The 22,674-nt window shown below is 35.5% G+C and overlaps 2 protein-coding genes across 8 annotated transcripts in view; one reads left to right on the top strand and one right to left on the bottom strand.

Moving 5' to 3' along the window:
• Window positions 1–2,221, top strand: part of LOC135690253 (talin) — a 64,874-nt gene extending 62,653 nt beyond the window's left edge. For 5 of the 6 annotated variants that reach the window (XM_089109023.1, XM_065207758.2, XM_089109039.1 and 2 more), the window contains 2 exons: window positions 473–655; window positions 964–2,221. In XM_089109023.1, the coding sequence (XP_088965149.1) occupies window positions 473–655; window positions 964–1,200 (420 nt within the window). In that variant the 3' untranslated portion in view covers window positions 1,201–2,221. The remainder of the gene's footprint in view (window positions 1–472; window positions 656–963) is intronic. The other variant, XM_089109096.1, reaches the window with a different exon arrangement.
• A 5,896-nt stretch (window positions 2,222–8,117) lies between these two features.
• LOC135690338 (signal peptide peptidase-like 2A) lies at window positions 8,118–22,143 on the bottom strand. Of its 2 annotated transcripts, XM_065207855.2 has the most exons (13): window positions 21,993–22,143; window positions 19,857–19,967; window positions 19,457–19,636; window positions 17,999–18,085; window positions 17,470–17,609; window positions 16,204–16,284; window positions 14,968–15,194; window positions 13,942–14,059; window positions 13,198–13,388; window positions 11,747–11,866; window positions 10,942–11,022; window positions 10,378–10,532; window positions 8,118–9,633 (listed from the first exon to the last, which is right to left on the bottom strand). In XM_065207855.2, the coding sequence occupies exons 1-13, from the start codon at window positions 22,056–22,058 to the stop codon at window positions 9,502–9,504; spliced, it is 1,689 nt and encodes a 562-aa protein (XP_065063927.2). In that variant the 5' UTR covers window positions 22,059–22,143; the 3' UTR covers window positions 8,118–9,501. The 2 variants fall into 2 exon arrangements, with proteins under 2 accessions (XP_065063927.2, XP_065063928.2); XM_065207856.2 differs by lacking the exon at window positions 16,204–16,284.
• Between the last annotated feature and the right edge of the window lie 531 nt (window positions 22,144–22,674).

Raw genomic sequence — 22,674 nt, 5'->3', positions numbered from 1 at the left:
AGGCCTATTTCAGGACTATATACTTATTGTTCCTCCCCCTCCCCGAAAATTTACCCTGTTTATACTCCCCTGTTATTGGCTACTCTTACACTTACGGTAAGTCTTCTCTATCTTATAAAGTAATCTTCTTTGTATTTAAGCAAATTTTCTCTAATGCAGTTTCTAAGAAAATTATCAAATCTTTCCTGTTTAGTGAGCTAGCTCAGTGAAATGTCTATCCTCACTTAGCTACGCTTTTATATACGTAAAATGCACGGGTAAAAAGGGGATCACCCGTCCATCGCACAAGAGCTATCAGAATTTGCAACACTTGGTTTCGGCTCCTGGTCTGGCAGACATGTTGGAAAGCATTTAATGGTATGTAGGGTGTCTAGCTGTTAGTCACTGTGGCCGGGAATGCAGGGGAATAGCAGCAGCATTTTGGTTTTGTTGGACAATGTTGGTTTGATTATTTTTCTGTCTTTTATTCCAGGCAAGGATGGTTGCTGCAGCAACAGGCTCCCTCTGCGAAGCAGCAAATGCTGCTGTGCAAGGAAACGCAAGTGAAGAGAAGCTCATCGCCTCCGCAAAGGCTGTCGCCAATTCTACTGCGCAGTTGTTATTAGCATGTCGGGTAAAAGCTGATCCAACCAGTTTGACCCAGAAGAGATTACAAGTAAGCCAATTTTTTATAGGATTTGTTATTGCTTATTTTATGCCAGGCTACCCAGATTGCGACTTAGGCCACACGGCATAATTTATGCCTCTAATTCGAATTTCAAGCATCCATTCTGCCCTTCTCATTGCAATTAAAGTGAAAATATGTTTAATTAATCTATAAATTAGCAACGCAAATGTCGTTGTAACAGCAAAAAAAAGATGCTAGATTATCGGTTCTTAATATGTTTGTTCCGAAGTTGATAGCATTGTAATCTGTTCGTTTGAACTTGTCCGATAATTTGTATGAAACTGTCCATATTTTAGGCCGCAGGGAACCAGATCAAACGGGCCGCTGATAACCTTGTCAAAGCCGCACAAGGAGCTGCCGTATTCACCGATGTTGAGGTCGAGGTTACACTCAGCACGAGGCTTACGGGAGGCATTCGACAGGAAATCGAGGCTCAGGAAGAAATCCTTCGTAAAGAGAAAGAACTTGAGGATGCCCGAAAGAGGCTAGCACATATCAGGAAAGCGAGGTATCGCGACGAACCAATGGAATAGTCAAAATCGTAGCCTAGATATCTCCTTTTGGTATTTTCATATTTGCTAAAATGAATTTTCTATCGGAATTACAACCTAATTAGGGATACATACCCAAGTAAATACTCAATGGAATTCTGGGATACGTGTCAAGTAAGTCACCGCGGCCTATCCAAGGTCTGTGTCATATTTTTGTAAACAAGCCAATGTAGTTGAATATTAACTCTAAACAACCTTGTCGCTCAGATCATCAACATATTCTGTTTACATATTCAGATCAGTTTACATATTGTTTAGGGAACTTTTTTCACTACATTTATTCACCTCGAAGAGAATACTTTGAATGCATGACCCTCTAACCGAAAGAAACTACACTTCCAGCCATGGTTTTACCTTAGTAGGATGACCCTTTCCCAAAGGAGACATCCCCTTATCTAAAGAGAGATCATCTCTCAAAGAGGATGACCATTCAGCCGAATGGAATGACCATTTAGCCCAAGGGGATGACCTTTTGTGAGCAAATTGTGATAGTCTTAAACAAATAAGATAAAGATCCTTTAAGTTATCAAATGTAGACAGTTTGAAAATAGAAGGGGATGACCTATAATTCAAGGGGATAGCCTCTGGCCTAAAGTTAATGACCTCTTTTTTAAATTGATTACTGTGATATCAGCTATATGGGGATTCCATCCATATTGTATAAAGCCATTGAACAGTCCAGATGGGGATTCCACCTAGTTTGAATTAACGTTGGATCACATTCTTCACTTAACAATTCTCTACGAAACTTGACGCGTTTTGCCTGGTTTTAAAATGATACATTTTTATACAAATAATGTACGTTTAAGCATCAATGATAGGTTAGTGACGTCATATATGTAAGAAAATTCGCCATCGTCATTATGTTATGATCGTTATGAATGTTCTTCCTGTAGTGCGTAATAAAGTACTTAAGTTCTACATTGTTTCTTTATTATTTTCAATATTAAATTAGAATGATAGCGTTATCAAACATTACATGAAAGTTTTCATTTTAAGTTTATTCTGTTCGTCAATCATTGTCACAACAAAATCTTCATCAGTAGAATCAAAAATCTTTATCGAAATATTTTTAATATGCTAGCCTTACTTTTTTCTGAAGAATAAATATCACGAACCAGAAGCAATTCTTTCCTTATTGTTACAGATTGTACTGAAACGAAGACCACCTACTGATAAATCATCTTCTTGACAAACTAAGGGTTTTGTAGACAAACTGATGATTTACCGACGAAGAAACGTATCTTTGTCGAAAAATTTACACTTTTCAGACCTTACAACCCTGGTTTTCAGAGATGTGCGATAAGTAGAGAAAAGATTTTTTCCTCAACACACCATAATCCAACATCAAACCAAGTTGAATCCCTGTTGATTCAGATTTAAATTGAAAGATTCAGGGTAGTTTTAATTGAAAGTTAGACAGGTTTTCAAATATAGATCTTTTCCACGCCTTTGACCATACTTTTTTATGAAATAAGACTCCAAAAAACTAATTAGTTGCGTAGTTTAGTTGCGTTAGAAAGCGTAGTATAGTAGAATATTTGACCATCAAAAATTGACAATTTTTCCAAGCCTATAGCCTTACTTTTTTAACCTTGAAATAGGATTGCAAAAAAGTCGATATTTTATCAAAAATAACATAAATTTAGTTGAAATAAAGTTGATTTCCTCTTGTTTGAGATTGCATTTAATAGATTTAGAGTAGTTTAGTCGAAATATTTGACTTTCCGAAAATGACAATTTTTCCAAGCCTATAGCCTTACTTTTTGACCTTGAAACAGGACTGCAAAAAAGTCGATATTTTCTCAAAAATAAAATGAATTTAGTTGAAATAAAGTTGATTTCCTGTTGTTTGAGATTGCATTTAATAGATTTAGAGTAGTTTAGTCGAAATATTTGACCATCAAAAATTGACAATTTTTCCAAGCCTATAGCCTTACTTTTTGACCTTGAAACAGGACTGCAAAAAAGTCGATATTTTCTCAAAAATAAAATGAATTTAGTTGAAATAAAGTTGATTTCCTGTTGTTTGAGATTGCATTTAATAGATTTAGAGTAGTTTAGTCGAAATATTTGACCATCAAAAATTGACAATTTTTCCAAGCCTATAGCCTTACTTTTTGACCTTGAAACAGGACTGCAAAAAAGTCGATATTTTATCAAAAATAAAAGGAATTTAGTTGAAATAAAGTTGATTTCCTGTTGTTCGAGATTGCATTTAATAGATTTAGAGTAGTTTAGTCGAAATATTTGACCATCAAAAATTGACAATTTTTCCAAGCCTATAGCCTTACTTTTTGACCTTGAAACAGGACTGCAAAAAAGTCGATATTTTATCAAAAATAAAATGAATTTAGTTGAAATAAAGTTGATTTCCTCTTTATTGAGATTGCATTTAATAGATTTAGAGTAGTTTAGTCGAAATATTTAACCTTCCGTGAATGACAATTTTTCCAAGCCTATAGCCTTACTTTTTAACCCTGAAACAGGACTGCAAAAAAGTCGATATTTTATCAAAAATAACATAAATTTAGTTGAAATAAAGTTGATTTCCTCTTGTTTGAGATTGTATTTAATAGATTTAGAGTAGTTTAGTCGAAATATTTGACCTTCCGAAAATGACAATTTTTCCAAGCCTATAGCCTTACTTTTTAACCCTGAAACAGGACTGCAAAAAAGTCGATATTTTCTCAAAAATAACATAAATTTAGTTGAAATAAAGTTGATTTCCTGTTGTTTGAGATTGCATTTAATAGATTTAGAGTAGTTTAGTCGAAATATTTGACCATCAAAAAATGACAATTTTTCCAAGCCTATAGCCTTACTTTTTAACCTTGAAACAGGACTGCAAAAAAGTCGATATTTTATCAAAAATAACATGAATTTAGTTGAAATTTAGTTGATTTTCTGTTGTTTGAGATTGCATTTAATAGATTTAGAGTAGTTTAGTCGAAATATTTGACCATCGAAAAATGACAATATTTCCAAGTCTATAGCCTTACTTTTTGACCTTGAAACAGGACTGCAAAAAAGTCGATATTTTATCAAAAATAACATGAATTTAGTTGAAATTTAGTTGATTTCCTGTTGTTTGAGATTGCATTTAATAGATTTAGAGTAGTTTAGTCGAAATATTTGACCTTCCGAAAATGACAATTTTTCCAAGCCTATAGCCTTACTTTTTGACCTTGAAACAGGACTGCAAAAAGGTCGATATTTTCTCAAAAATAACAAGAATTTAGTTGAAATAAAGTTGATTTCCACTTGTTTGAGATTGCATTTAATAGATTTAGAGTAGTTTAGTCGAAATATTTGACCTTCCTAAAATGACAATTTTTCCAAGCCTATAGCCTTACTTTTTGACCTTGAAACAGGACTGCAAAAAAGTCGATATTTTGACAAAAATAACATAAATTTAGTTGAAATAAAGTTGATTTCCTGTTGTTTGAGATTGCATTTAATAGATTTAGAGTAGTTTAGTCGAAATATTTGACCTTCCGAAAATGACAATTTTTCCAAGCCTATAGCCTTACTTTTTAACCTTGAAACAGGACTGCAAAAAAGTCGATATTTTATCAAAAATAACATAAATTTAGTTGAAATAAAGTTGATTTCCTGTTGTTTAAGATTGTATTTAATAGATTTAGAGTAGTTTAGTCGAAATATTTGACCTTCTGAAAATGACAATTTTTCCAAGCCTATAGACCTTCTTTTTGACCTTGAAACAGGACTGCAAAAAAGTCGATATTTTATCAAAAATAACATAAATTTAGTTGAAATAAAGTTGATTTCCTCTTGTTTGAGATTGTATTTAATAGATTTAGAGTAGTTTAGTCGAAATATTTGACCTTCCGAAAATGACAATTTTTCCAAGCCTATAGACCTTCTTTTTGACCTTGAAACAGGACTGCAAAAAAGTCGATATTTTCTCAAAAATAACATAAATTTAGTTGAAATAAAGTTGATTTCCACTTGTTTGAGATTGCATTTAATAGATTTAGAGTAGTTTAGTCGAAATATTTGACCATCAAAAAATGACAATTTTTCCAAGCCTATAGCCTTACTTTTTAACCTTGAAACAGGACTGCAAAAAAGTCTATATTTTATCAAAAATAACATGAACTTAGCTGAAATTTAGTTGATTTCCTGTTGTTTGAGATTGAGTTTAATAGATTTAGAGTAGTTTAGTCGAAATATTTGACCATCAAAAAATGACAATATTTCCAAGTCTATAGCCTTACTTTTTAACCTTGAAACAGGACTGCAAAAAGTCGATATTTTCTAAAAAATAAGAAGAATTTTGTTGAAATAAAAGTGATTTCCTCTTGTTAGAGATTGCATTTAAAAGGGTTGGAGTAGTTCAGTCGAAATATTCGACCATCAAAAAATGACAGTATTTCCAAGGCTATAGCCTTACTTTTTAACCTTAAAACAGGACTGCAAAAAAGTCGATATTTTATCAAAAATAACATGAATTTAGTTGAAATTTAGTTGATTTCCTGTTGTTTGAGATTGAGTTTAATAGATTTAGAGTAGTTTAGTCGAAATATTTGACCTTCCGAAAATGACAATTTTTCCAAGCTTATAGACACACTTTTTAACCTTGAAACAGGACTGCAAAAAACTCGATATTTTATCAAAAATAACATAAATTTAGTTGAAATAAAGTTGATTTCCTGTTGTTTGAGATTGCATTTAATAGATTTAGAGTAGTTTAGTCGAAATATTTGACCTTCCGAAAATGACAATTTTTCCAAGCTTATAGACACACTTTTTAACCTTGAAACAGGACTGCAAAAAACTCGATATTTTATCAAAAATAACATAAATTTAGTTGAAATAAAGTTGATTTCCTGTTGTTTGAGATTGCATTTAATAGATTTAGAGTAGTTTAGTCGAAATATTTGACCTTCCGAAAATGACAATTTTTCCAAGCCTATAGCCTTACTTTTTGACCTTGAAACAGGACTGCAAAAAAGTCCATATTTTATCAAAAATAACATAAATTTAGTTGAAATAAAGTTGATTTTCTGTTGTTTGAGATTGCATTTAATAGATTTAGAGTAGTTTAGTCGAAATATTTTATTTTCCGAAAATGACAATTTTTCCAAGCCTATAGCCTTACTTTTTGACCTTGAAACAGGACTGCAAAAAAGTCGATATTTTATCAAAAATAACATAAATTTAGTTGAAATAAAGTTGATTTCCTGTTGTTTGAGATTGTATTTAATAGGTTCGGAGTAGTTCAGTGGAAATATTTGACCATCAAAAAATGATAATTTTCCAAGCCTATAGCCTTACTTTTTGACCTTGAAACAGGACTGCAAAAAAGTCAATATTTTCTCAAAAATAACATAAATTTAGTTGAAATAAAGTTGATTTCCTGTTGTTTGAGATTGCATTTAATAGATTTAGAGTAGTTTAGTCGAAATATTTGACCTTCCGAAATTGACAATTTTTCCAAGCCTATAGCCTTACTTTTTGACCTTGAGACAGGAATGCAAAATAGTCGATATTTTCTCAAAAATAACATAAATTTAGTTGAAATAAAGTTGATTTCCTGTTGTTTGAGATTGCATTTAATAGATTCAGAGTAGTTTAGTCGAAATATTTGACCTCCCGAAAATGATAATTTTTCCAAGCCTATAGCCTTACTTTTTAACCTTGAAACAGGACTGCAAAAAAGTCGATATTTTGTCAAAACTAACACTAATTTAGTGGAAATAAAGTTGTCTTTCTGTTGTTGCAGATTGCATTTAATAGATTTAGCATTTTTTAGTCGAAAAAACTGACCTTCCGAAAATGTCAATTTTTCCAAGCCTGTAGACATTCCTTTAACCTAAACATTTTACCTTTTTAAATCGATTATTTCTGCAAAATATAACCAACTAGGACGAAACGATATTGAATTTCTGTTGTATTAGATTGTATCAACTATATTCAGTTTTGTTTTGATCGAAATTTATGTCTTTTAAAAATCTGATATTTTACTGGTCTATAGTCTTAGTTTTTGCAGAAAAAACAAGAATGATAGAAAGCGTGAATTTTATCCCAAGTAACATTATATTTGACCAAAAAAAGTTGAATTCTCATTGCTTTATATCGTATCTATAAAGTTTACCGCGAGCTGATTGGTATTTTCGACTTGCATAAAATATTCACTTTTACAAATCTAAACCCTTTTTAGAATTTCGATTCGTAGAAAGATAATATGTTACAAAAGAAATTTTGAAAGGGCAGGGAATTCCTTAGAAAGGAGGACACATGTTTTCCTACAGGTGGCTTGTGTGAGGAGGTTTAGCTGAACTCCATTAGGTTTGTCGTAAGATCATCGTTACAAAGTCATTCGTTTAACTCTGTCATTCGTATAACCGGCCTAGATCTGATCTTCTCAATAGTGTGAATGCAATATTGCTCCCTCGTGGTTTTTCATCTCTTTCAAATGAAGCTTTACACAAATTCATTTTGTATGGTGACGAGCCATTAACCATTGAATCAAATAAGAAGCTACTTCAGGCAACGCTCAAATTCATTCATGCTTCAGAACGTTTCTAAATATTCCATTGCTGCACACTTCTATACATTAGCATCTACTTTTTGTCTGTTTACTCTGTATTCTCAATTAGTCTACCTAATTTTAGTAATCTTTCTTTCTATCCTTGTTCAATATTGTGTGTTTTTATGTATCGGCCATGAGGGAAATCATTGTCTTTCGCTCCTCGTGGTATCGTCCCCGTTGTGTAGTACAGTAATTAGGGTAGTATAGTCAATATAAAATTGTATTGTTTTTGATTCCATAAATAAAAAAAAATTGTTACGAAGTTAAATTTCAAAGATGAGCCATAGAACAATCTCCATACTCATGCGAAGAACTTTTTCCCAAGAAGTGCCAATGGTGCCAAGACGTATTAAATGCAATTTATTTTCAAAATTTCCTATAAATGAACCCGAATGTAATTTACATAAATTATGTAAATTAACATATAAAAAAAATAATTAGCATAATTCAGACACGGTTTCGGATTATGATTTGGGATACGGTTAAGGGATCTTGAAACAGTAGCATAATTATCATAAATTGCAATAGATTAGCATAATTATACTGAAAAATAAACGACTTAAAGGGGAAATATATGGATTTTTCTTGAAGCCCAATTAACGTGTACACGAAAAAAGGCCAATGTGGATCGTTATTTTGAAATTCTGTTGAACAATAGAATAGAGTTGGAAAAACTGTTATTTTTTAAGATTTATTTAAGAATCTATCGGTCCAAAGTAGTATAACATACGCGGAATTGCACCGGAATGGAGCGAATGCCAAAATATGAAATTGACAAACAAATGTAGTAATTTACACCTCAGGGATTCAGAGACAAACAGATCGTACTTCACAAATTAAGTTTTGACTTCATTACACAGAATGCCTAAACGCATGCGCAAATCGGCAAACCGGAATCTGGCCTATTCACTGTTGATTTTCTTTATATAGAGGGAAACCCGGTTCTACGGAAACTGGTCTTCAAAACGCTTAAAAGTGATATTACCTACAGTTGAATCTCGATAAGTTCGGCATTCACTAAGTACTTCTCAGTTTCAATGTATTTTGGTTTTCCCTGCCTGTTTCAAGTCAAAGATGGTACAACAGGGAAACGGGATATTCACTAAAGTCGGACTGATTTTAAATGTCCATTAAATCGGGCCTTATTCAAGTTGAAGGTCGTGGCACTGATAAGTTTGAACTTAATCTAAGTCGGACCGATTTTAAATTTTCGATAGGTCCCAGCTTATTCAAATCAAAAGTCCTAACCTAGGATAGCCCGGACTTTCAGTAAGTCGAACCGATTTAAATATCCGTCTTATTGTCCTACCTAACTTGCGTTGAAATTAAAGCAACCAAATCTGGTCCCAACATAGATATTTTCATTGCCTTCGGCCGTCTCTTCATCAATGTTCCGTTCCACTCCGCTTCATCAAGGATTTCTTCATTAACCGCTGAACTTACTAACTATGGACTATGATGGTGTATTTTCTCGGTTGTCTTTTCATAAGGGCTTATTTTAAGGCCAAAATTTGCATGTTTTGGGGGGAGAGAGGCTTATTGCAGGGTGGGGCGTATAAAAATTTAAAGGGGGACCATTAGTTCGAGAATTTTCGGTAGCATGGTTAATTAGCTCTATCAGAGTACGGTTAACCCACATATTTGACGATCAAACCGACTTTGAGCCGGTAAACTATTACCAGTTTCTGGCTTCTGCCATTGAATATTTACTAATAAAATACCGATCAGTGGTTTTCAGTGACCGGTAAAAGCGGTCTTCGTTCGTTTTGTGGCGTTTGGTCCGTCACCTTCGTGGCCTCTATGTCCTTATCTGGAGACTCTTGGGTATCTCTGCTATTTGGCGTAACTTCAAGTGGCTGTTGAAGAGAGAGACGGGGGTGAAATTAAATATGAGAGACATTCAGATTGGTGGCGTATCTACGGAATTTTGTATTTACATGCCCCCGGAAAGCCCGCTACACGGGCACCCTCCCCCTGACAAAGATTAGCCTCGGAGATGTTGACCTCAGTTTCGAAATGTTAGGAAATGCCTCCGAAGTGGTAAAGCAGAATCAATGCTCCACAAATGAATAAAAGCAAAACAAAATTCATTTCGCGAGTGAATTTTGAGATAACATCGATTTTCTACTAAGTCTATCTAAAACCAACGTGCCAATAAGCTGGGGGTATTCGTTACACCTAAGGATAGCCTTTGTGGAATTGACTAGTTTCCATACTGCTCGACCTGATAATCATAAATTAGCATGATTAATAGTCATAAATTAGCATTATTAATTATTTAAAGTTAAGGGTTTGGTTTAGGATTAAGTTTAGGGTTTAGGGTAAACTAATTACGTCATCAGGTCGAGGAATGTGGAAACTAGACAACTCCAACCTGTGTAAGAAAGCCTCATTTTCATTCAATAGCCTCCCATTGACAAATCAGCGTCTTTACCGTGTAGTTGTCTCGTTCTTGCAATATACACTAATCTAAATCTATTAAACCATTCTTACTCCATTAAAAAACCATCAATGCAATAGAAAAGCTCACTATTGGTTTGAAATCATTTGACAGAGGACAGAATCTTCCTAACAAACAAAACTGCGGTTAGGCCACTTACCACTGCGCCATGCCACATACTGCTAAACTGTTTCCGTAGCAACGCAACAATGCTGACAGGAATTAGAACACAGGGAACTAAGTACAGCAATGCTGGTTGGCCAGTTTTCATTAAAACTAGTGCGGTAAATGTGACTATTAAGCCACCACCATAACCTTGAAGATAAAAGAGAAAACAGTAGAAAGTGAACAAGGAAGAGAAAACAACTGTTCTTGCCGACAAATGAGGCATGTTTCTCTTGGGGAAAATAGCAACGTCTCAAGGGAACGGTGAACAATGACAATCGGCCTAGGCCCATTTTGCAACGTAGTTGTGTCTAATTACGCACCATTGTATCGTGGACAGTTCTGAACAAGGGAAGAGGATAAATTGTTCTTCCCAAAAAAGGAGCATGTTTCCCTAAGGGAAAAATAGCAACGTCCCAAGGGAATTGCGAACAGCAGTGAAAATCGGCCTATGTCTAGGCCTAGGTTCCAAGCTCATTTAAAAAGTACTTAGTTTCACTAGAGAAAGAACAGCACTTGAATAAAGACATCAAAATAGTGAACAGTAATTTATACAAACCTATTAATGATGTTATGTAATAAATGCTTTTAGGAGTGGAAGCGATGATATCAAAATTCCTGCAAAATGCCACGAAAAGTCCTGCAATAAAGATACACTTTCATTTTGAGAGTAGCGGCAAAAATAATCTTAGACATTTACTTTTAGTCAAGTACATGAAACTCTTTGGTGACATCATCACCAGGCCTTGTGATGATGTCACCATGACGTCATCATGACATGACGTGACATCATGACGATACTCAGTTGCTGTGGAAAGCTCGAATTTTAAGTGAGATGTAATTACATTTTGCGAATTTACTAGCTATGTGGACAATGAAAGCGGAGGACAACCTCTCTTCTTGCCCTTTGATAGGAGGGGCAACTGGGGGCAAAGTACGTTTTCATAAAAGTGCCCTTGACATTAGCCTTTTGTAATTATAAAAGAGATTCATATGAAATCCTGACTGTAGTGTCTTATTTATGACGAAATCTTTCACAACTTGCAACAAGCATCTCATATGATAGCAGTAAGCGAATTTACAAAATGCCTACAGAACATCAAAATATAATTACAGTAACAAACGAATTAGTAGAAGTCAGGAATTATTCTTCAAATACCATTCTACTGAAGCCTGCCGCCTCGTCCCTGCTCATTATCTTGATAATATATGATTAGAACTTTTAATCAGATGAAAAAATGAATGAAATTTTGCATCAGAAAAAACTGTTAGAGACAGTTTCCCATTCCTGGTTTCTTATAAAAACAATGACGCAAATTCTGGTATTTTTTATTAAAAAGAAACCTTGGCATATAATAACATACCTGGCAGTAAAATATCTCCAAAACCAAGCAATGAATACGGCCTTTCGCATAATGACAGCGCAGATTTAATCAATTTAGGCACTCTTATAACCATAGGCAATTGTTCATTGCTACCTTTACCTGTTAGGACAAAAACAAACTTGGCAAAAAGCTAAAGACAAAAGATAGGATAACTGAAGTACAATGTGGATAAGCTCTGAAAAAAATGAAAGATTGAGTCTAAATATTAAGAGAAAGGCAATAGGACTAGCACCAAAGGACAAAAACAAAATTGGCAAAAAGCTAAAGACAAAAGACAGGATGACCAAAGTACAATGCGGATAAGCTCTGAAAAAAACGAAAGATTGAGTCTAAATATTAAGAGAAAGGCAATAGGACTAGCACCAAGGGACAAAAACAAAATAGGCAGAAAGCTAAAGACAAAAGATAGGATAACTAAAGTACAATGCGGATAAGCTCTGAAAAAGACGAAAGATTGAGTCTAAATATTAAGAGAAAGGCAATAGGACTAGCACCAAGGGACAAAAACAAAATAGGCAGAAAGCTAAAGACAAAAGATAGGATAACTAAAGTACAATGCCGATAAGCTCTGAAAAAGACGAAAGATTGAGTCTAAATATCAAAAAAAGGGCAACAGGACTAGCACCAAAGGACAAAAACAAAATTGGCAAAAAGCTAAAGACAAAAGATAGGATAACTAAAGTACGATGCGGATAAGCTCTGAAAAAACGAAAGATTGAGTCTAAATATCAAGAGAAAGGCAATAGGACTAGCACCAAAGGACAAAAACAAAATTGGCAAAAAGCTAAAGGCAAAAGACAGGATGACCAAAGTACAATGCGGATAAGCTCTGAAAAAACGAAAGATTGAGTCTAAATATTAAAAAAGGCAACAGGACTAGCACTAAAGGACAAAAACAAAATTGGCAAAAAGCTAAAGACAAAAGATAGGATAACTGAAGTACAATGCGGATAAGCTCTGAAAAACCTTAGATTGAGTCTAAATATCAAAAGAAAGGCAACATGACAAGCACCAAAAGACAAAAACATAGGTGACAAAAAGCTGAAGACAAAACATGAAGAAAAATGTAGCAGATTTAACAAGTATTGCACATTTAAAGATATTTCACGGTTTTGTTTTTGTTAATTTGGTCAAAATTCAAAAATTCTAAAAATAGCTTTTTATAACGTCACACCGTTGCCACTTTATTTAAAGGTTATATATTTCAAAGACGAAAAGTAACTAACGAAATTCTTTGTAAAAATGACATTGACGAACAAAGTACAAAGTTAAAAACATTTTTTTCAGAGATGTTGTACTGGAATGTTGAACGTCTATATGAAAAGCTTGTAGTAAACAGTTTTATTTTATTCTTGAAAGTCTGTTTAGGCGGAAAACACAGCCGTTAGAACATTAGAACAGCATTAGAACAAGAAAATTAATACACAGACCTGTAGCAACTTCCACCATTACACTTTTGCCTCGTGCTGAGAATAGCGGCGTTATGAAAACAAAGAATATATCATATACCAACAAAGCGACGAGCAGCAATGCACTGATCTTCAGGCTGGGCAACTTGATCAGTTTAATAAGACTGATACAGAAGCAAACGCCGAGGATATCTTGTAAGACCCAGGAATACCTAGAAGAGGAAGAAGAAGATATAGGCCTAAATGAAAAGCTCGCTGTGGCCTAAGGGGCGGGCATAGCGAGTCCGGGTATACAGCATGATATTTGCTGGATGTCATATTTCATAAGCAGGTAGGAGAGTGTTCTAAGACATTAAGGAACCTGCAATTTGCTTATACAGTTAAAAAACTTGATGGAATGTTTTACGTAGAAACTCCTAAAACGTTTGGCAACACCAAAGAAGACATACAAGATTGCTGCATTGGTTTTGCAAGGGCTATATTTTGGCAAACTAGTGGCCGATTATGGCCTAAGAGAAACTTGTAACCCCAGGTACGTGCAAAGAGTGTCAGTGTCTGCTTGCATCTGGCTATGATGAAAAGTGTCCGGGCGGCCGGAAGCCTCATTGTGAACCATAGTCTGTAACGTACATAAAAATGTGATTTGTTGTCATTGATAGAAAGGTATAGAGAACAGACCTAAGATTTATTTTTAACAATGATAATTTATTACTCATACCAAACAATGACTATATAATTTATGCTAATTCATTTCATTATACTTACGATGCATGCCGCTCTACTATCCACCAAATAGTCAAAGCAGCTGATAAGGCCAAAACAAATAAAGATCGGAATTCAACCTTGCTTTTAAAAATTGGAAGAGTCGGGGTCGTGGCCGTACCTTCGTGAAACAGAAAAATACAAATATAATTTCTAGGCATATCGATTCAACCAATACTAAATAATGCCATGACATAATAGAATGAATTTGCAACAATTTCGGCAAATTTCACAATGGCTTTGAAAGTAACATACATCTTGAAACATACTTAGGCTTTTTGTCTGAAACTCTTCAGAGTATAAAACGTCAGAACATAGATGGAAACTCTAGGCTAGGGAATTCATATACCTACTTCACTCGTCAACTGAAAAATATATTTCCTAGATCAGAGGTTCTAGATCAATATTCTGAGGATTTATAATCTGAAGTGTGTCAGACAAAAAGCCAGTACAGGTTGGACATTTTTGCTTTTAAAAGGCAAATTTTTGCTTCTAAATTCTAATTAGATATTTCACAGATTCAAGCAGGGTTGTAGCTACTTTGAGCTGAAAAATACTAAGCCTGAACTATACTTTGAGTCAGTGACAGAAATTGGGCTGGTTTGGACGGGCAAGCGCTGTGAATGATCTAAGATTTATGAATGACCAAACAATTTTTCGAGTAACATTGAATCATTGAATAGAGGGGGTGAGAAGCTGGCTGAGGGGAAAATCAACAAATTCGAATGATTCTCTAAGCTAAATTGGCTCAAATGTGAAAAATTTCCGTGAGTCATTGCATGTGAAACATAAAATTCATGTCTTTATCTCAATTAACAACCTAGTGAAGGATTTTTTAAAAGAGTCCCTACAAATTGATGCTTCTGTTGACAACATTAAGCATAAAACCAGGGATATGAAAACCAGGTAGGTTTTGAAGTAACTCTGTACCATAAGGTACCAGGGCCCCCGTCTAAGAACAGAAAGTGGTCCAACTTTGTTTAACATGTCTCGGTCATAGTTGAAGAAAGAACGGGGGTCAATACTTACAGACGTTGTATTGGCTGATTATCGCCCGCAGACAATCAAATGTTCCGTTACAGGCAGCTATGGCAAATAGGCCAATGACAGCATATATGAGGTACTTGTAGAAGAAGTACAAAAGTAGCAAAAAACTGCAAATTACACCAATGAAAACGACGATCGTTACTGGCGTGATCTTAAGGGCATCCTCTTCTTCCTCAGCTTCGGTCAAGGAATCCCCTTGCTTTCCCAGTCTACAAAATGAAGAAAAGTTTCAAGGATTGCTTCCTGGGGAACTTTGAAAATTATCCCCCGTCATAAAACAATACCAATACACAAATTAGTACAAATGGCAATTTTGGCAGGGAGTTTTCAAATGTATTTTAGAAACAAAGTTTAAAGCTTTTATATATCTTGCCCAGGTAAGCACTTATCAACAAACATAACAAAAATATAGAACCTTTGAGAAAATACTTTCGAAAACTTTAGACCTTGTTAGGCCTCGAAGGGTAATAGTAGGATTTGACAATATGAACGCCATTAACGTTATTTGTTCCGATGTGTATGATAACAATGGATAACTTATGGTAGACAGCAACACATTTTTCAAATGCACGCAATGAAACCAAAACGGTATCAAAGCTCGATGTTGTTTGTGCGTTTGATTTTGCCAGAGATGTAAAATTATGAGGGATGCTGCCAAGCTAACGCCCAAATTATAAGGGGCATGTAGGTTACAAGGCGTAACAAAGGATTATGGCCGTAGCAAAGTCTTTGGTGCTGTTTTTGTTCCTACACGTGCACTATGATCGCTTTAGAAGGGCCAATGTGTGCATTATCTCTAGCATTTCCTAGTATTTGTGTCTATAATTAATAGAGAGTGCGGGAAAATAACCGACCCGAGCGAGGCTCGAACTCACGACCCCTGACTTTGTATGTCAAGTGCTCTACCGCTGAGCTATCGGGTCGTGCTTTAAAGCCATCACCCAAGGCCGAGTCATTCACCCGCACTGCCCCTCTCTTTTAACAGATACACAGGGGAGCCATCGCAGCTCCATCACAAAGTGCAGAGGACCTGAAGAGTGAGAGAGGACTGCCCATACCAGGAGGGCCATCGCAGCCCCAACACTGGATATTTGTGTCTAGCTACATATGTGTCTAGCAGTTCTCTGTAGGTTACACTCCCTGATTGTCTCTGTTATTTGTTCCTACACGTACAATAACTAATGGTCACTTTAGAAAGGTCATCGTATGTAGGCTCACCTGTGTGATATTTTCTTTTCGATCGGATTAACCAAGCCCCAGTGATGCATGTCAAAAATGTTTGAGCCAAGGTCGTGATCTCTGTCCCATGTAAATATGTCATTACATCAATGTCATTATGTCATGTAAAATATCTTTGAGTTACGTCACATGATTTATGATGTAATAGATACGTCATAAGTAAGACTAATATAGGAATATGCTTATGTGATAATACACTTAATAATGTTGTTAACAAAAGAGTCAGGTAATGTATGCAGGAAGATATCAGCCGTCATGATTACGTCATCTTACGTCATCAATTCACGTCATAATTACGTCATTTTCGTAAAATTGGGCATTGGCATAGAAAGCGTGACACTGATGTTTCAGTTTGGCACAAACACATTTTGTTAAAGATTGAGCGTTTTTTCCCACCAGCCAAGTAAGATTTTGACAAGGCTGAACTGGCACGTTTGAACTGAACTAGGGTCCTAATAGTGGCACACAGCCTTCTGAACAACAAGGAAACAGAAATAATGGTGTCCTTGAAAAAAGAACCTCAAAACGAGAATAGTGTAAGGGGGCAATCTGACATGAATCTAAAAAGCAGTTCATGCTTAACAGGGCACCAACGTGATGACGTCAAAAATTATTTTTGTCAATTTTTGATGTTTTATTCCATAACCTGAAAGAACATCATAAAACACCTGAAATTTTGCGAAATCAGTTAAATGTGAATTGGCTGAGGTATGGCCACAAAAGCATAGGCTTTTCCCCCATCAAACCTCTGTATTTTGGTCTCAGTTCATAACTTTATGAACCAGGCCAGAATAACAGTAAGGCTTTAGCAAAACATTTGCAATTTTCCAACAAAATTGCGACAGGATTAACTGATTTTGCACTTTTCCGAGGTATCTCATGATATTCTTTCAAATTATGTGGTAAAAAGTAACAATTCAAAATATGGATTTTTGATGACGACAAAGATTGATTCTCTTTTCATCATCATCAGGTACGATTTTCTATCAGAAGGTTGGCTACCATGACCCTCCAACTACCCGAAAATCTGAGTATTGATTCTTTTTTACAAAATGTTGAAACAAATCAAGTATGACTTCCCAAAACTATTGAAAACACTGAAATATTCATAAAAGGAAACAATTCAGTGTTCATATTATGAAAAATTCAATCCTAGAAGCAGATAAATTTATCATTGAAAGTTATTTAAAATCTAGAATAAGATCTACGGAATCAATAAGGTTTAGGTTTTGTTTTAGGCTATACCTGTCTATTGTTGTTATTCCACTCCAATATGCTCCAACCGCGACACTAAAGCACGCCAATAACCAAATAACGGAAAGATTAGGATCAAATAGCGGATCATGAGGATGCCAGAACTGTACTGTCATCGGCTCGCCAAGGTTCTAGAAACAAAACAGCGGTAAAAAATAAATGATGAAAAATAATTCAATTCAATATCCAATTCAATTCAGTTTAAATGTTTGAATCAATTCAATAAATTATACAGCAAACTCCCGAATTGCTAAGGGACCAATGAAATGGTTGGATATAGCGAATGTTTGAATTATCGATGGGGGAGGGAGGGGGGAGGGGGGGTATGAAAGTATTTGGAAGGCAATAACATAATAACCGACAATTTTAAGTTAGGAAGGATATTTCGGAAAAATAACTAAAGGCAATGTCACATAGTGTTCTCTAAATATGGAAGATGGATGTTTAATTCCCTGATAAAAAGTGAGGCAAAACAGAAGGCCTCAAAGAGAGGGGACTAGGCCTTTAATAGCAGTCTTACCTGCATGACATGCCATGATGCCTCTGTGATCATACCAGCCGGTATGTGAATGTAATTGAACTGGTCTTTTGTCCCATGGGGGTAATCCTGTCAAATAAATGCTTCTTATAAAACCAAAGGAAATATCAAATAATTAAGGCTGAAATAAGTAAAAGTGTATTAAAAGTTGAACAGGATATTTTTTGTATTAAACAAGCAACTAATTCTCTACATAGTTCTCCATTTAAATGTTTATACTTTGAACAAAAGCATTTGGAGAGGTACCTGGTGGGAGAAAAGGGCACTGACATAGATACTTCAATGATGTGTGATACTCTGAGAAATAGGACGTCCTGAGCAGGGCTGCCGAGAGTTGGGCAAGTGGGGCGAATTGCCACAGGGCCTCCAGGTCTAGGGGGACTCTTAAAGTAATGAACTCCATTTAAAAAACTGAATAAACAAAACGTGGCCAATGTATCCCTAGACAATAGTCAATGTTTTAAAGGATTGCAAGAAAATGATGTATTTTAAGCTAATCTTGAGGTCGTGGTTGAAACAATTTAATGCTCATTTTACTTGCAGGATAGTTTCGGTTTAAGTCGAGGGTTTCTGACTCCTTATTGTATTAGATGCTAAGCATGTAATAGGTGAGGAAAGTGACAGTGGGGTAGGGGAACCCTTGATTGAGGGAGCATGGGTCGTGTAAGTGTAGTTTGGGGAAGTGTGGGTTGGCAGAGTGAAGGTTGGGGAGTCTATGAGCTGGGAGAGCATTGGGATAAGGGAACATGGGTTGGGGGAGTGTAAGATAGGGAAGTATGGGTTGGGAGAGTGTGGATTTGAGAGAGTTTGAATTGGAGGAGTTTGGGTTGAAGGAGTGTGGATTGGAAAGGTATGGATTGGAGGAGGGTGGATTGAAAAACATGAGTTGGGGAGCATTGTGTTGGGGGAAAAACGGTTTGGAGAGCCTTTATTTGGAGAGTATAAGTTTGGGACCATGAGCTTAAGGATAGTCGGCTGGGAGATAAAAGTACTTTTCTTGCATTTTTCAGCAAATTTTTTAGACGTAGTAAGATAGCCTTTATATTTATTATCATTGATAGTGAATCTAGCCGTACATATTTCTGATGCCCTTAATGTTAGTTTTATAATAAAGCTGTGAGCGCATGTCATTGTGAAGGGGCAAGGAGTGAGTTGGGAAGTAATCAAGGCTGATTTACAAGAATTAGTCAAACAGTCAAAAAAATTTATGAATCATCATTGAAATATCAATTAGAATTAAACAAATAAATTTCTGATCAATAGAGATGCTTTTCATACATTGGCGGACACCTAAGGGGCCCTAATACCTTAGAGAATAATGGTCTTTCATTCTAAAACAATTGGAAATGTGATGTCATTTAACCAAAACAATAGGCTTTCCCCCAATATTTGACCAAGTTTCTGCCCCTGCTTTCATAACAAATAACATGACACACTTACATTCCCTGTTTTACTGACAATTATGACCTGTTTGGCACCAGCCTGTTGAGCCTTGGTAAGCTTCTGGTAGTTGGAGCAGTTTCCAGCATAAACAAATGAGGTTGCATTCCAGAACCTGGCAACATTTTTGTAGTCAGAGCATCCATCTTGACGGAACGGCATAAAAGCTAGATAGCCGGGCTGAAAGAAAACAAGAACAATTACCAGATAGGGTAAATCATCTAAGGAAGTAAATATTCTGAAAACATTTTCAAAGAATTTTTTACAGTAGATGATCACAACATGAGTATGAAAAAAATAAGACATTTTAAAACATTATAAAGCTTTTTGCTTGACACTCATAACTGTACAGGATGTCAGAATATAAAATGTCAAAATTTTAGAAATATTAACGACTTACTGTCTCTTCTAGCTTCTGTGGTAATGATCCAAAATGTGGGTTATAAAGTGCACATGCATCTACTGTGCCAAAAGGTCCTTTTGCATGGACAATGGCCAGTTCTCCAGCCACCTGGAAAATATACATAACGTTACAAAAACCTCTTAATATAAAGGAAAAGAAGTCTTAGAGACTCGACAATCTCTTCAAGCAATATCACCAAGAACCGCATCGCAAAGCAGTGCTGAGGTTTTGGCAGACTGTATGCCACCCACCAGAGTTGCAGCAGAAGTGTGAAGTAAAGAAAGCCACTGACTTAAAGAGACTGCTTGAAGAGACTGTTGAGACTGTTGAGAAGACTCGTGCATACTTCTTTTCCTTTTTACACTACCTCCCACATGCTTTGCAACTGACAGCCTAATTGCTGGCTCTAGGTCGGCTTTTGGTCCTCATTTAGTCTAGCTATACTGATGAGCCCTGATATGGGGCAAAACCAGTCTACAGCCGACTGTTGGAGGTGTCAGTGGCTTTCTTTACTTCACTTTTAATATACATTGCATAAATAAAACAAAAGTTTCTTGATAAAAGATATAACTGGCTGATGCTTCCTAACAGCTCTAGTTTGATAACCTATTAAAAAACCTCATAACTAAGTTTGTCCAGATTTGTAAAAAGAACTTGAAAAACATGTAATAGAAAGGACTCTCTTTTAAAGAATGAAATGCAGAGTCACAAAGAAAGAGCAAACAAGCACAATATTTCACGAAATACTCAAAGTAATTCTCAACTGGCCCCAGGTTATCAAAACTCCCATCCTCCTCAGGACAAAAAGCATCATCTAGTTGCTGAAAAGTTAAAAATTTTACCCATTGATGCTCTAACAGTTGCAGGCACAGAGATATGTGGCTCATTGGGTGCAACTTAAGTTGCCACTTAAAAACATTTGCCCCTTTAAGCTGGTCATACATGTTAGATTGCCTTTAAACTTCACGCAGTTTGAAATAAATATTCATAATAAATGGACTCAAAAACAAGACAATTTAACTTAAAAAATTGGTACCCCTTTCCATCAATCTCTGATCCTTCCCTTTTTAACATTCTCACATACATTCCTTGCAAGGTTGTATGGTTTTCTGCCAATAGTTTTGTTTAATCTATGTGCAGCAATGTGAGTTGGCTCTTAAGCTTAAAACTGCTTTGGACCACACTGTGTTTTTTGATAAAGAGAATGGGAAGATTAACACAATGAATTGGTTAGGAAAGAAAGTGCTTTTAATTTACACTGGAAAGTGCAGCATTTCCCCCCTGGCCTTGGTTGTGCCTTAAAGTCTTTGGTGCACAAAAGAGTGGTGCAGAAAATGGACCAGACTTTCTTTATTGCAGGGGGAAAAGTGCCCATTGCAATGGAAAGTGCTGTAATTCCAACCCAGACACATAGTTGGTGTGAAATAAGCTCTTTCACAAAAATGGGTCAGATTCACTTAATGTGCAGACAAGAAACTGCCCTATGAAGTGGAAAATGACCCGTTTTTTGTCAAAATCTTGATTGCACCATAAACTCTCCAACCAAAGTGTGGTGCGGAAAATAGTCAGAATTTCTTCAAGAGCAGGCATAAAGTGCTGTTGATCTTAATATATTTGAAATTGAATAAATGTCGCCCATTAGCTCAATTGCATGACTAATATGTTCATTTACTAACAAAATCAGGTTACAAAAGCGTCAAGAAAATCCTTATTCTTATGTGTAGTTCTGGAGGAGCATGTAAAAGAATGGGCAGCATAAAATACATAGATCTGGATGTATCTTAGCAAATTTTTAGGACTATGAAGAATTTACGGCCTAAAATAATGTGATCCAGAAACGTTTCTGTAAATTCATAATTTGGCTAAACTAGATATAGTAAATAAATTATGTTAGGCTACAAAACTTCTGCCTGCAAATTTTATTTAAGATTGAATTCAAAACAATAAGAAATAGAAAAACCTGGCTGAAATGACAAAATCACAAACCTCCCAATCTCATGACACCAAGACCGCAAAGAATTTCGTGTAATTGCGAACAAAATCAGTTAAAACTATTTTAAATAACGCGATAATTCGAATCGTTAGGTATTAAGGCTCGTTATAGTTAAGAATTTAGGAAATCAAAACTCATACCTTGCCAGTAATCACTGCAAAAACCGCGAAACATCCTAAGCATTTCATGAAGCTGTAGCCGGCCATATTGAAAGTGACGATCCCCTCGGTCAGCGGCTATTGACAACAAGCGCCGATACGATTTTGAAGTTGGCGTCATTCCTGGAATTAGAGAAATCGGGAAGATAAACAAATGAATCAAAAATCGTCATTTTTTTTAAAATCGTTTGGTTGTGAAGGAAGGCATCGCCACTTCTCGTAAATCTCCTCTTTTCTTATCGTAAATTGCTACAATCCTGGTCAAAATTGTTGAGACAAAACTCAATTTTTTCAATTTTCTACTTTACGTTGCCCCTGTAAATTTGAGCCCCTCCATTCCCCCCGAATCCATGTTTGGTTTGTAGGGCTATCATTTCTCCTTCAAATCATGCATTCAACATTGAATTGGGAGAGAGGGGAGTTGTTTTTCAAAGGAAAGAGAAAATATCAACTTTTCTTGAAAAGTCTCAACTATTTTTGCCCGTGGTTGAAGCGAACCCCCTTTGAAGGAAACATCGTTATTGATTAAAATCGTCTTGACAAATTTTGTCTTCAGCTGCTATTTTTTAGAGCATCATGCACAATGTTATGATATTTTGCATGAAATGAATTTCATGCAACAAAAACAGTAATTCTGTTTGCAGATACCATTTAATGCATGTTG

The sequence above is a fragment of the Rhopilema esculentum genome, chromosome 1 (genome assembly GCF_057945365.1).
Source record: "Rhopilema esculentum isolate cy_ngs chromosome 1, ASM5794536v1, whole genome shotgun sequence".
Taxonomy (NCBI): Eukaryota; Metazoa; Cnidaria; class Scyphozoa; order Rhizostomeae; family Rhizostomatidae; genus Rhopilema; species Rhopilema esculentum.
The sequence above is the reverse complement of the archived record's forward strand: the minus strand, read 5'-3'. Positions and strand labels throughout refer to the sequence as shown.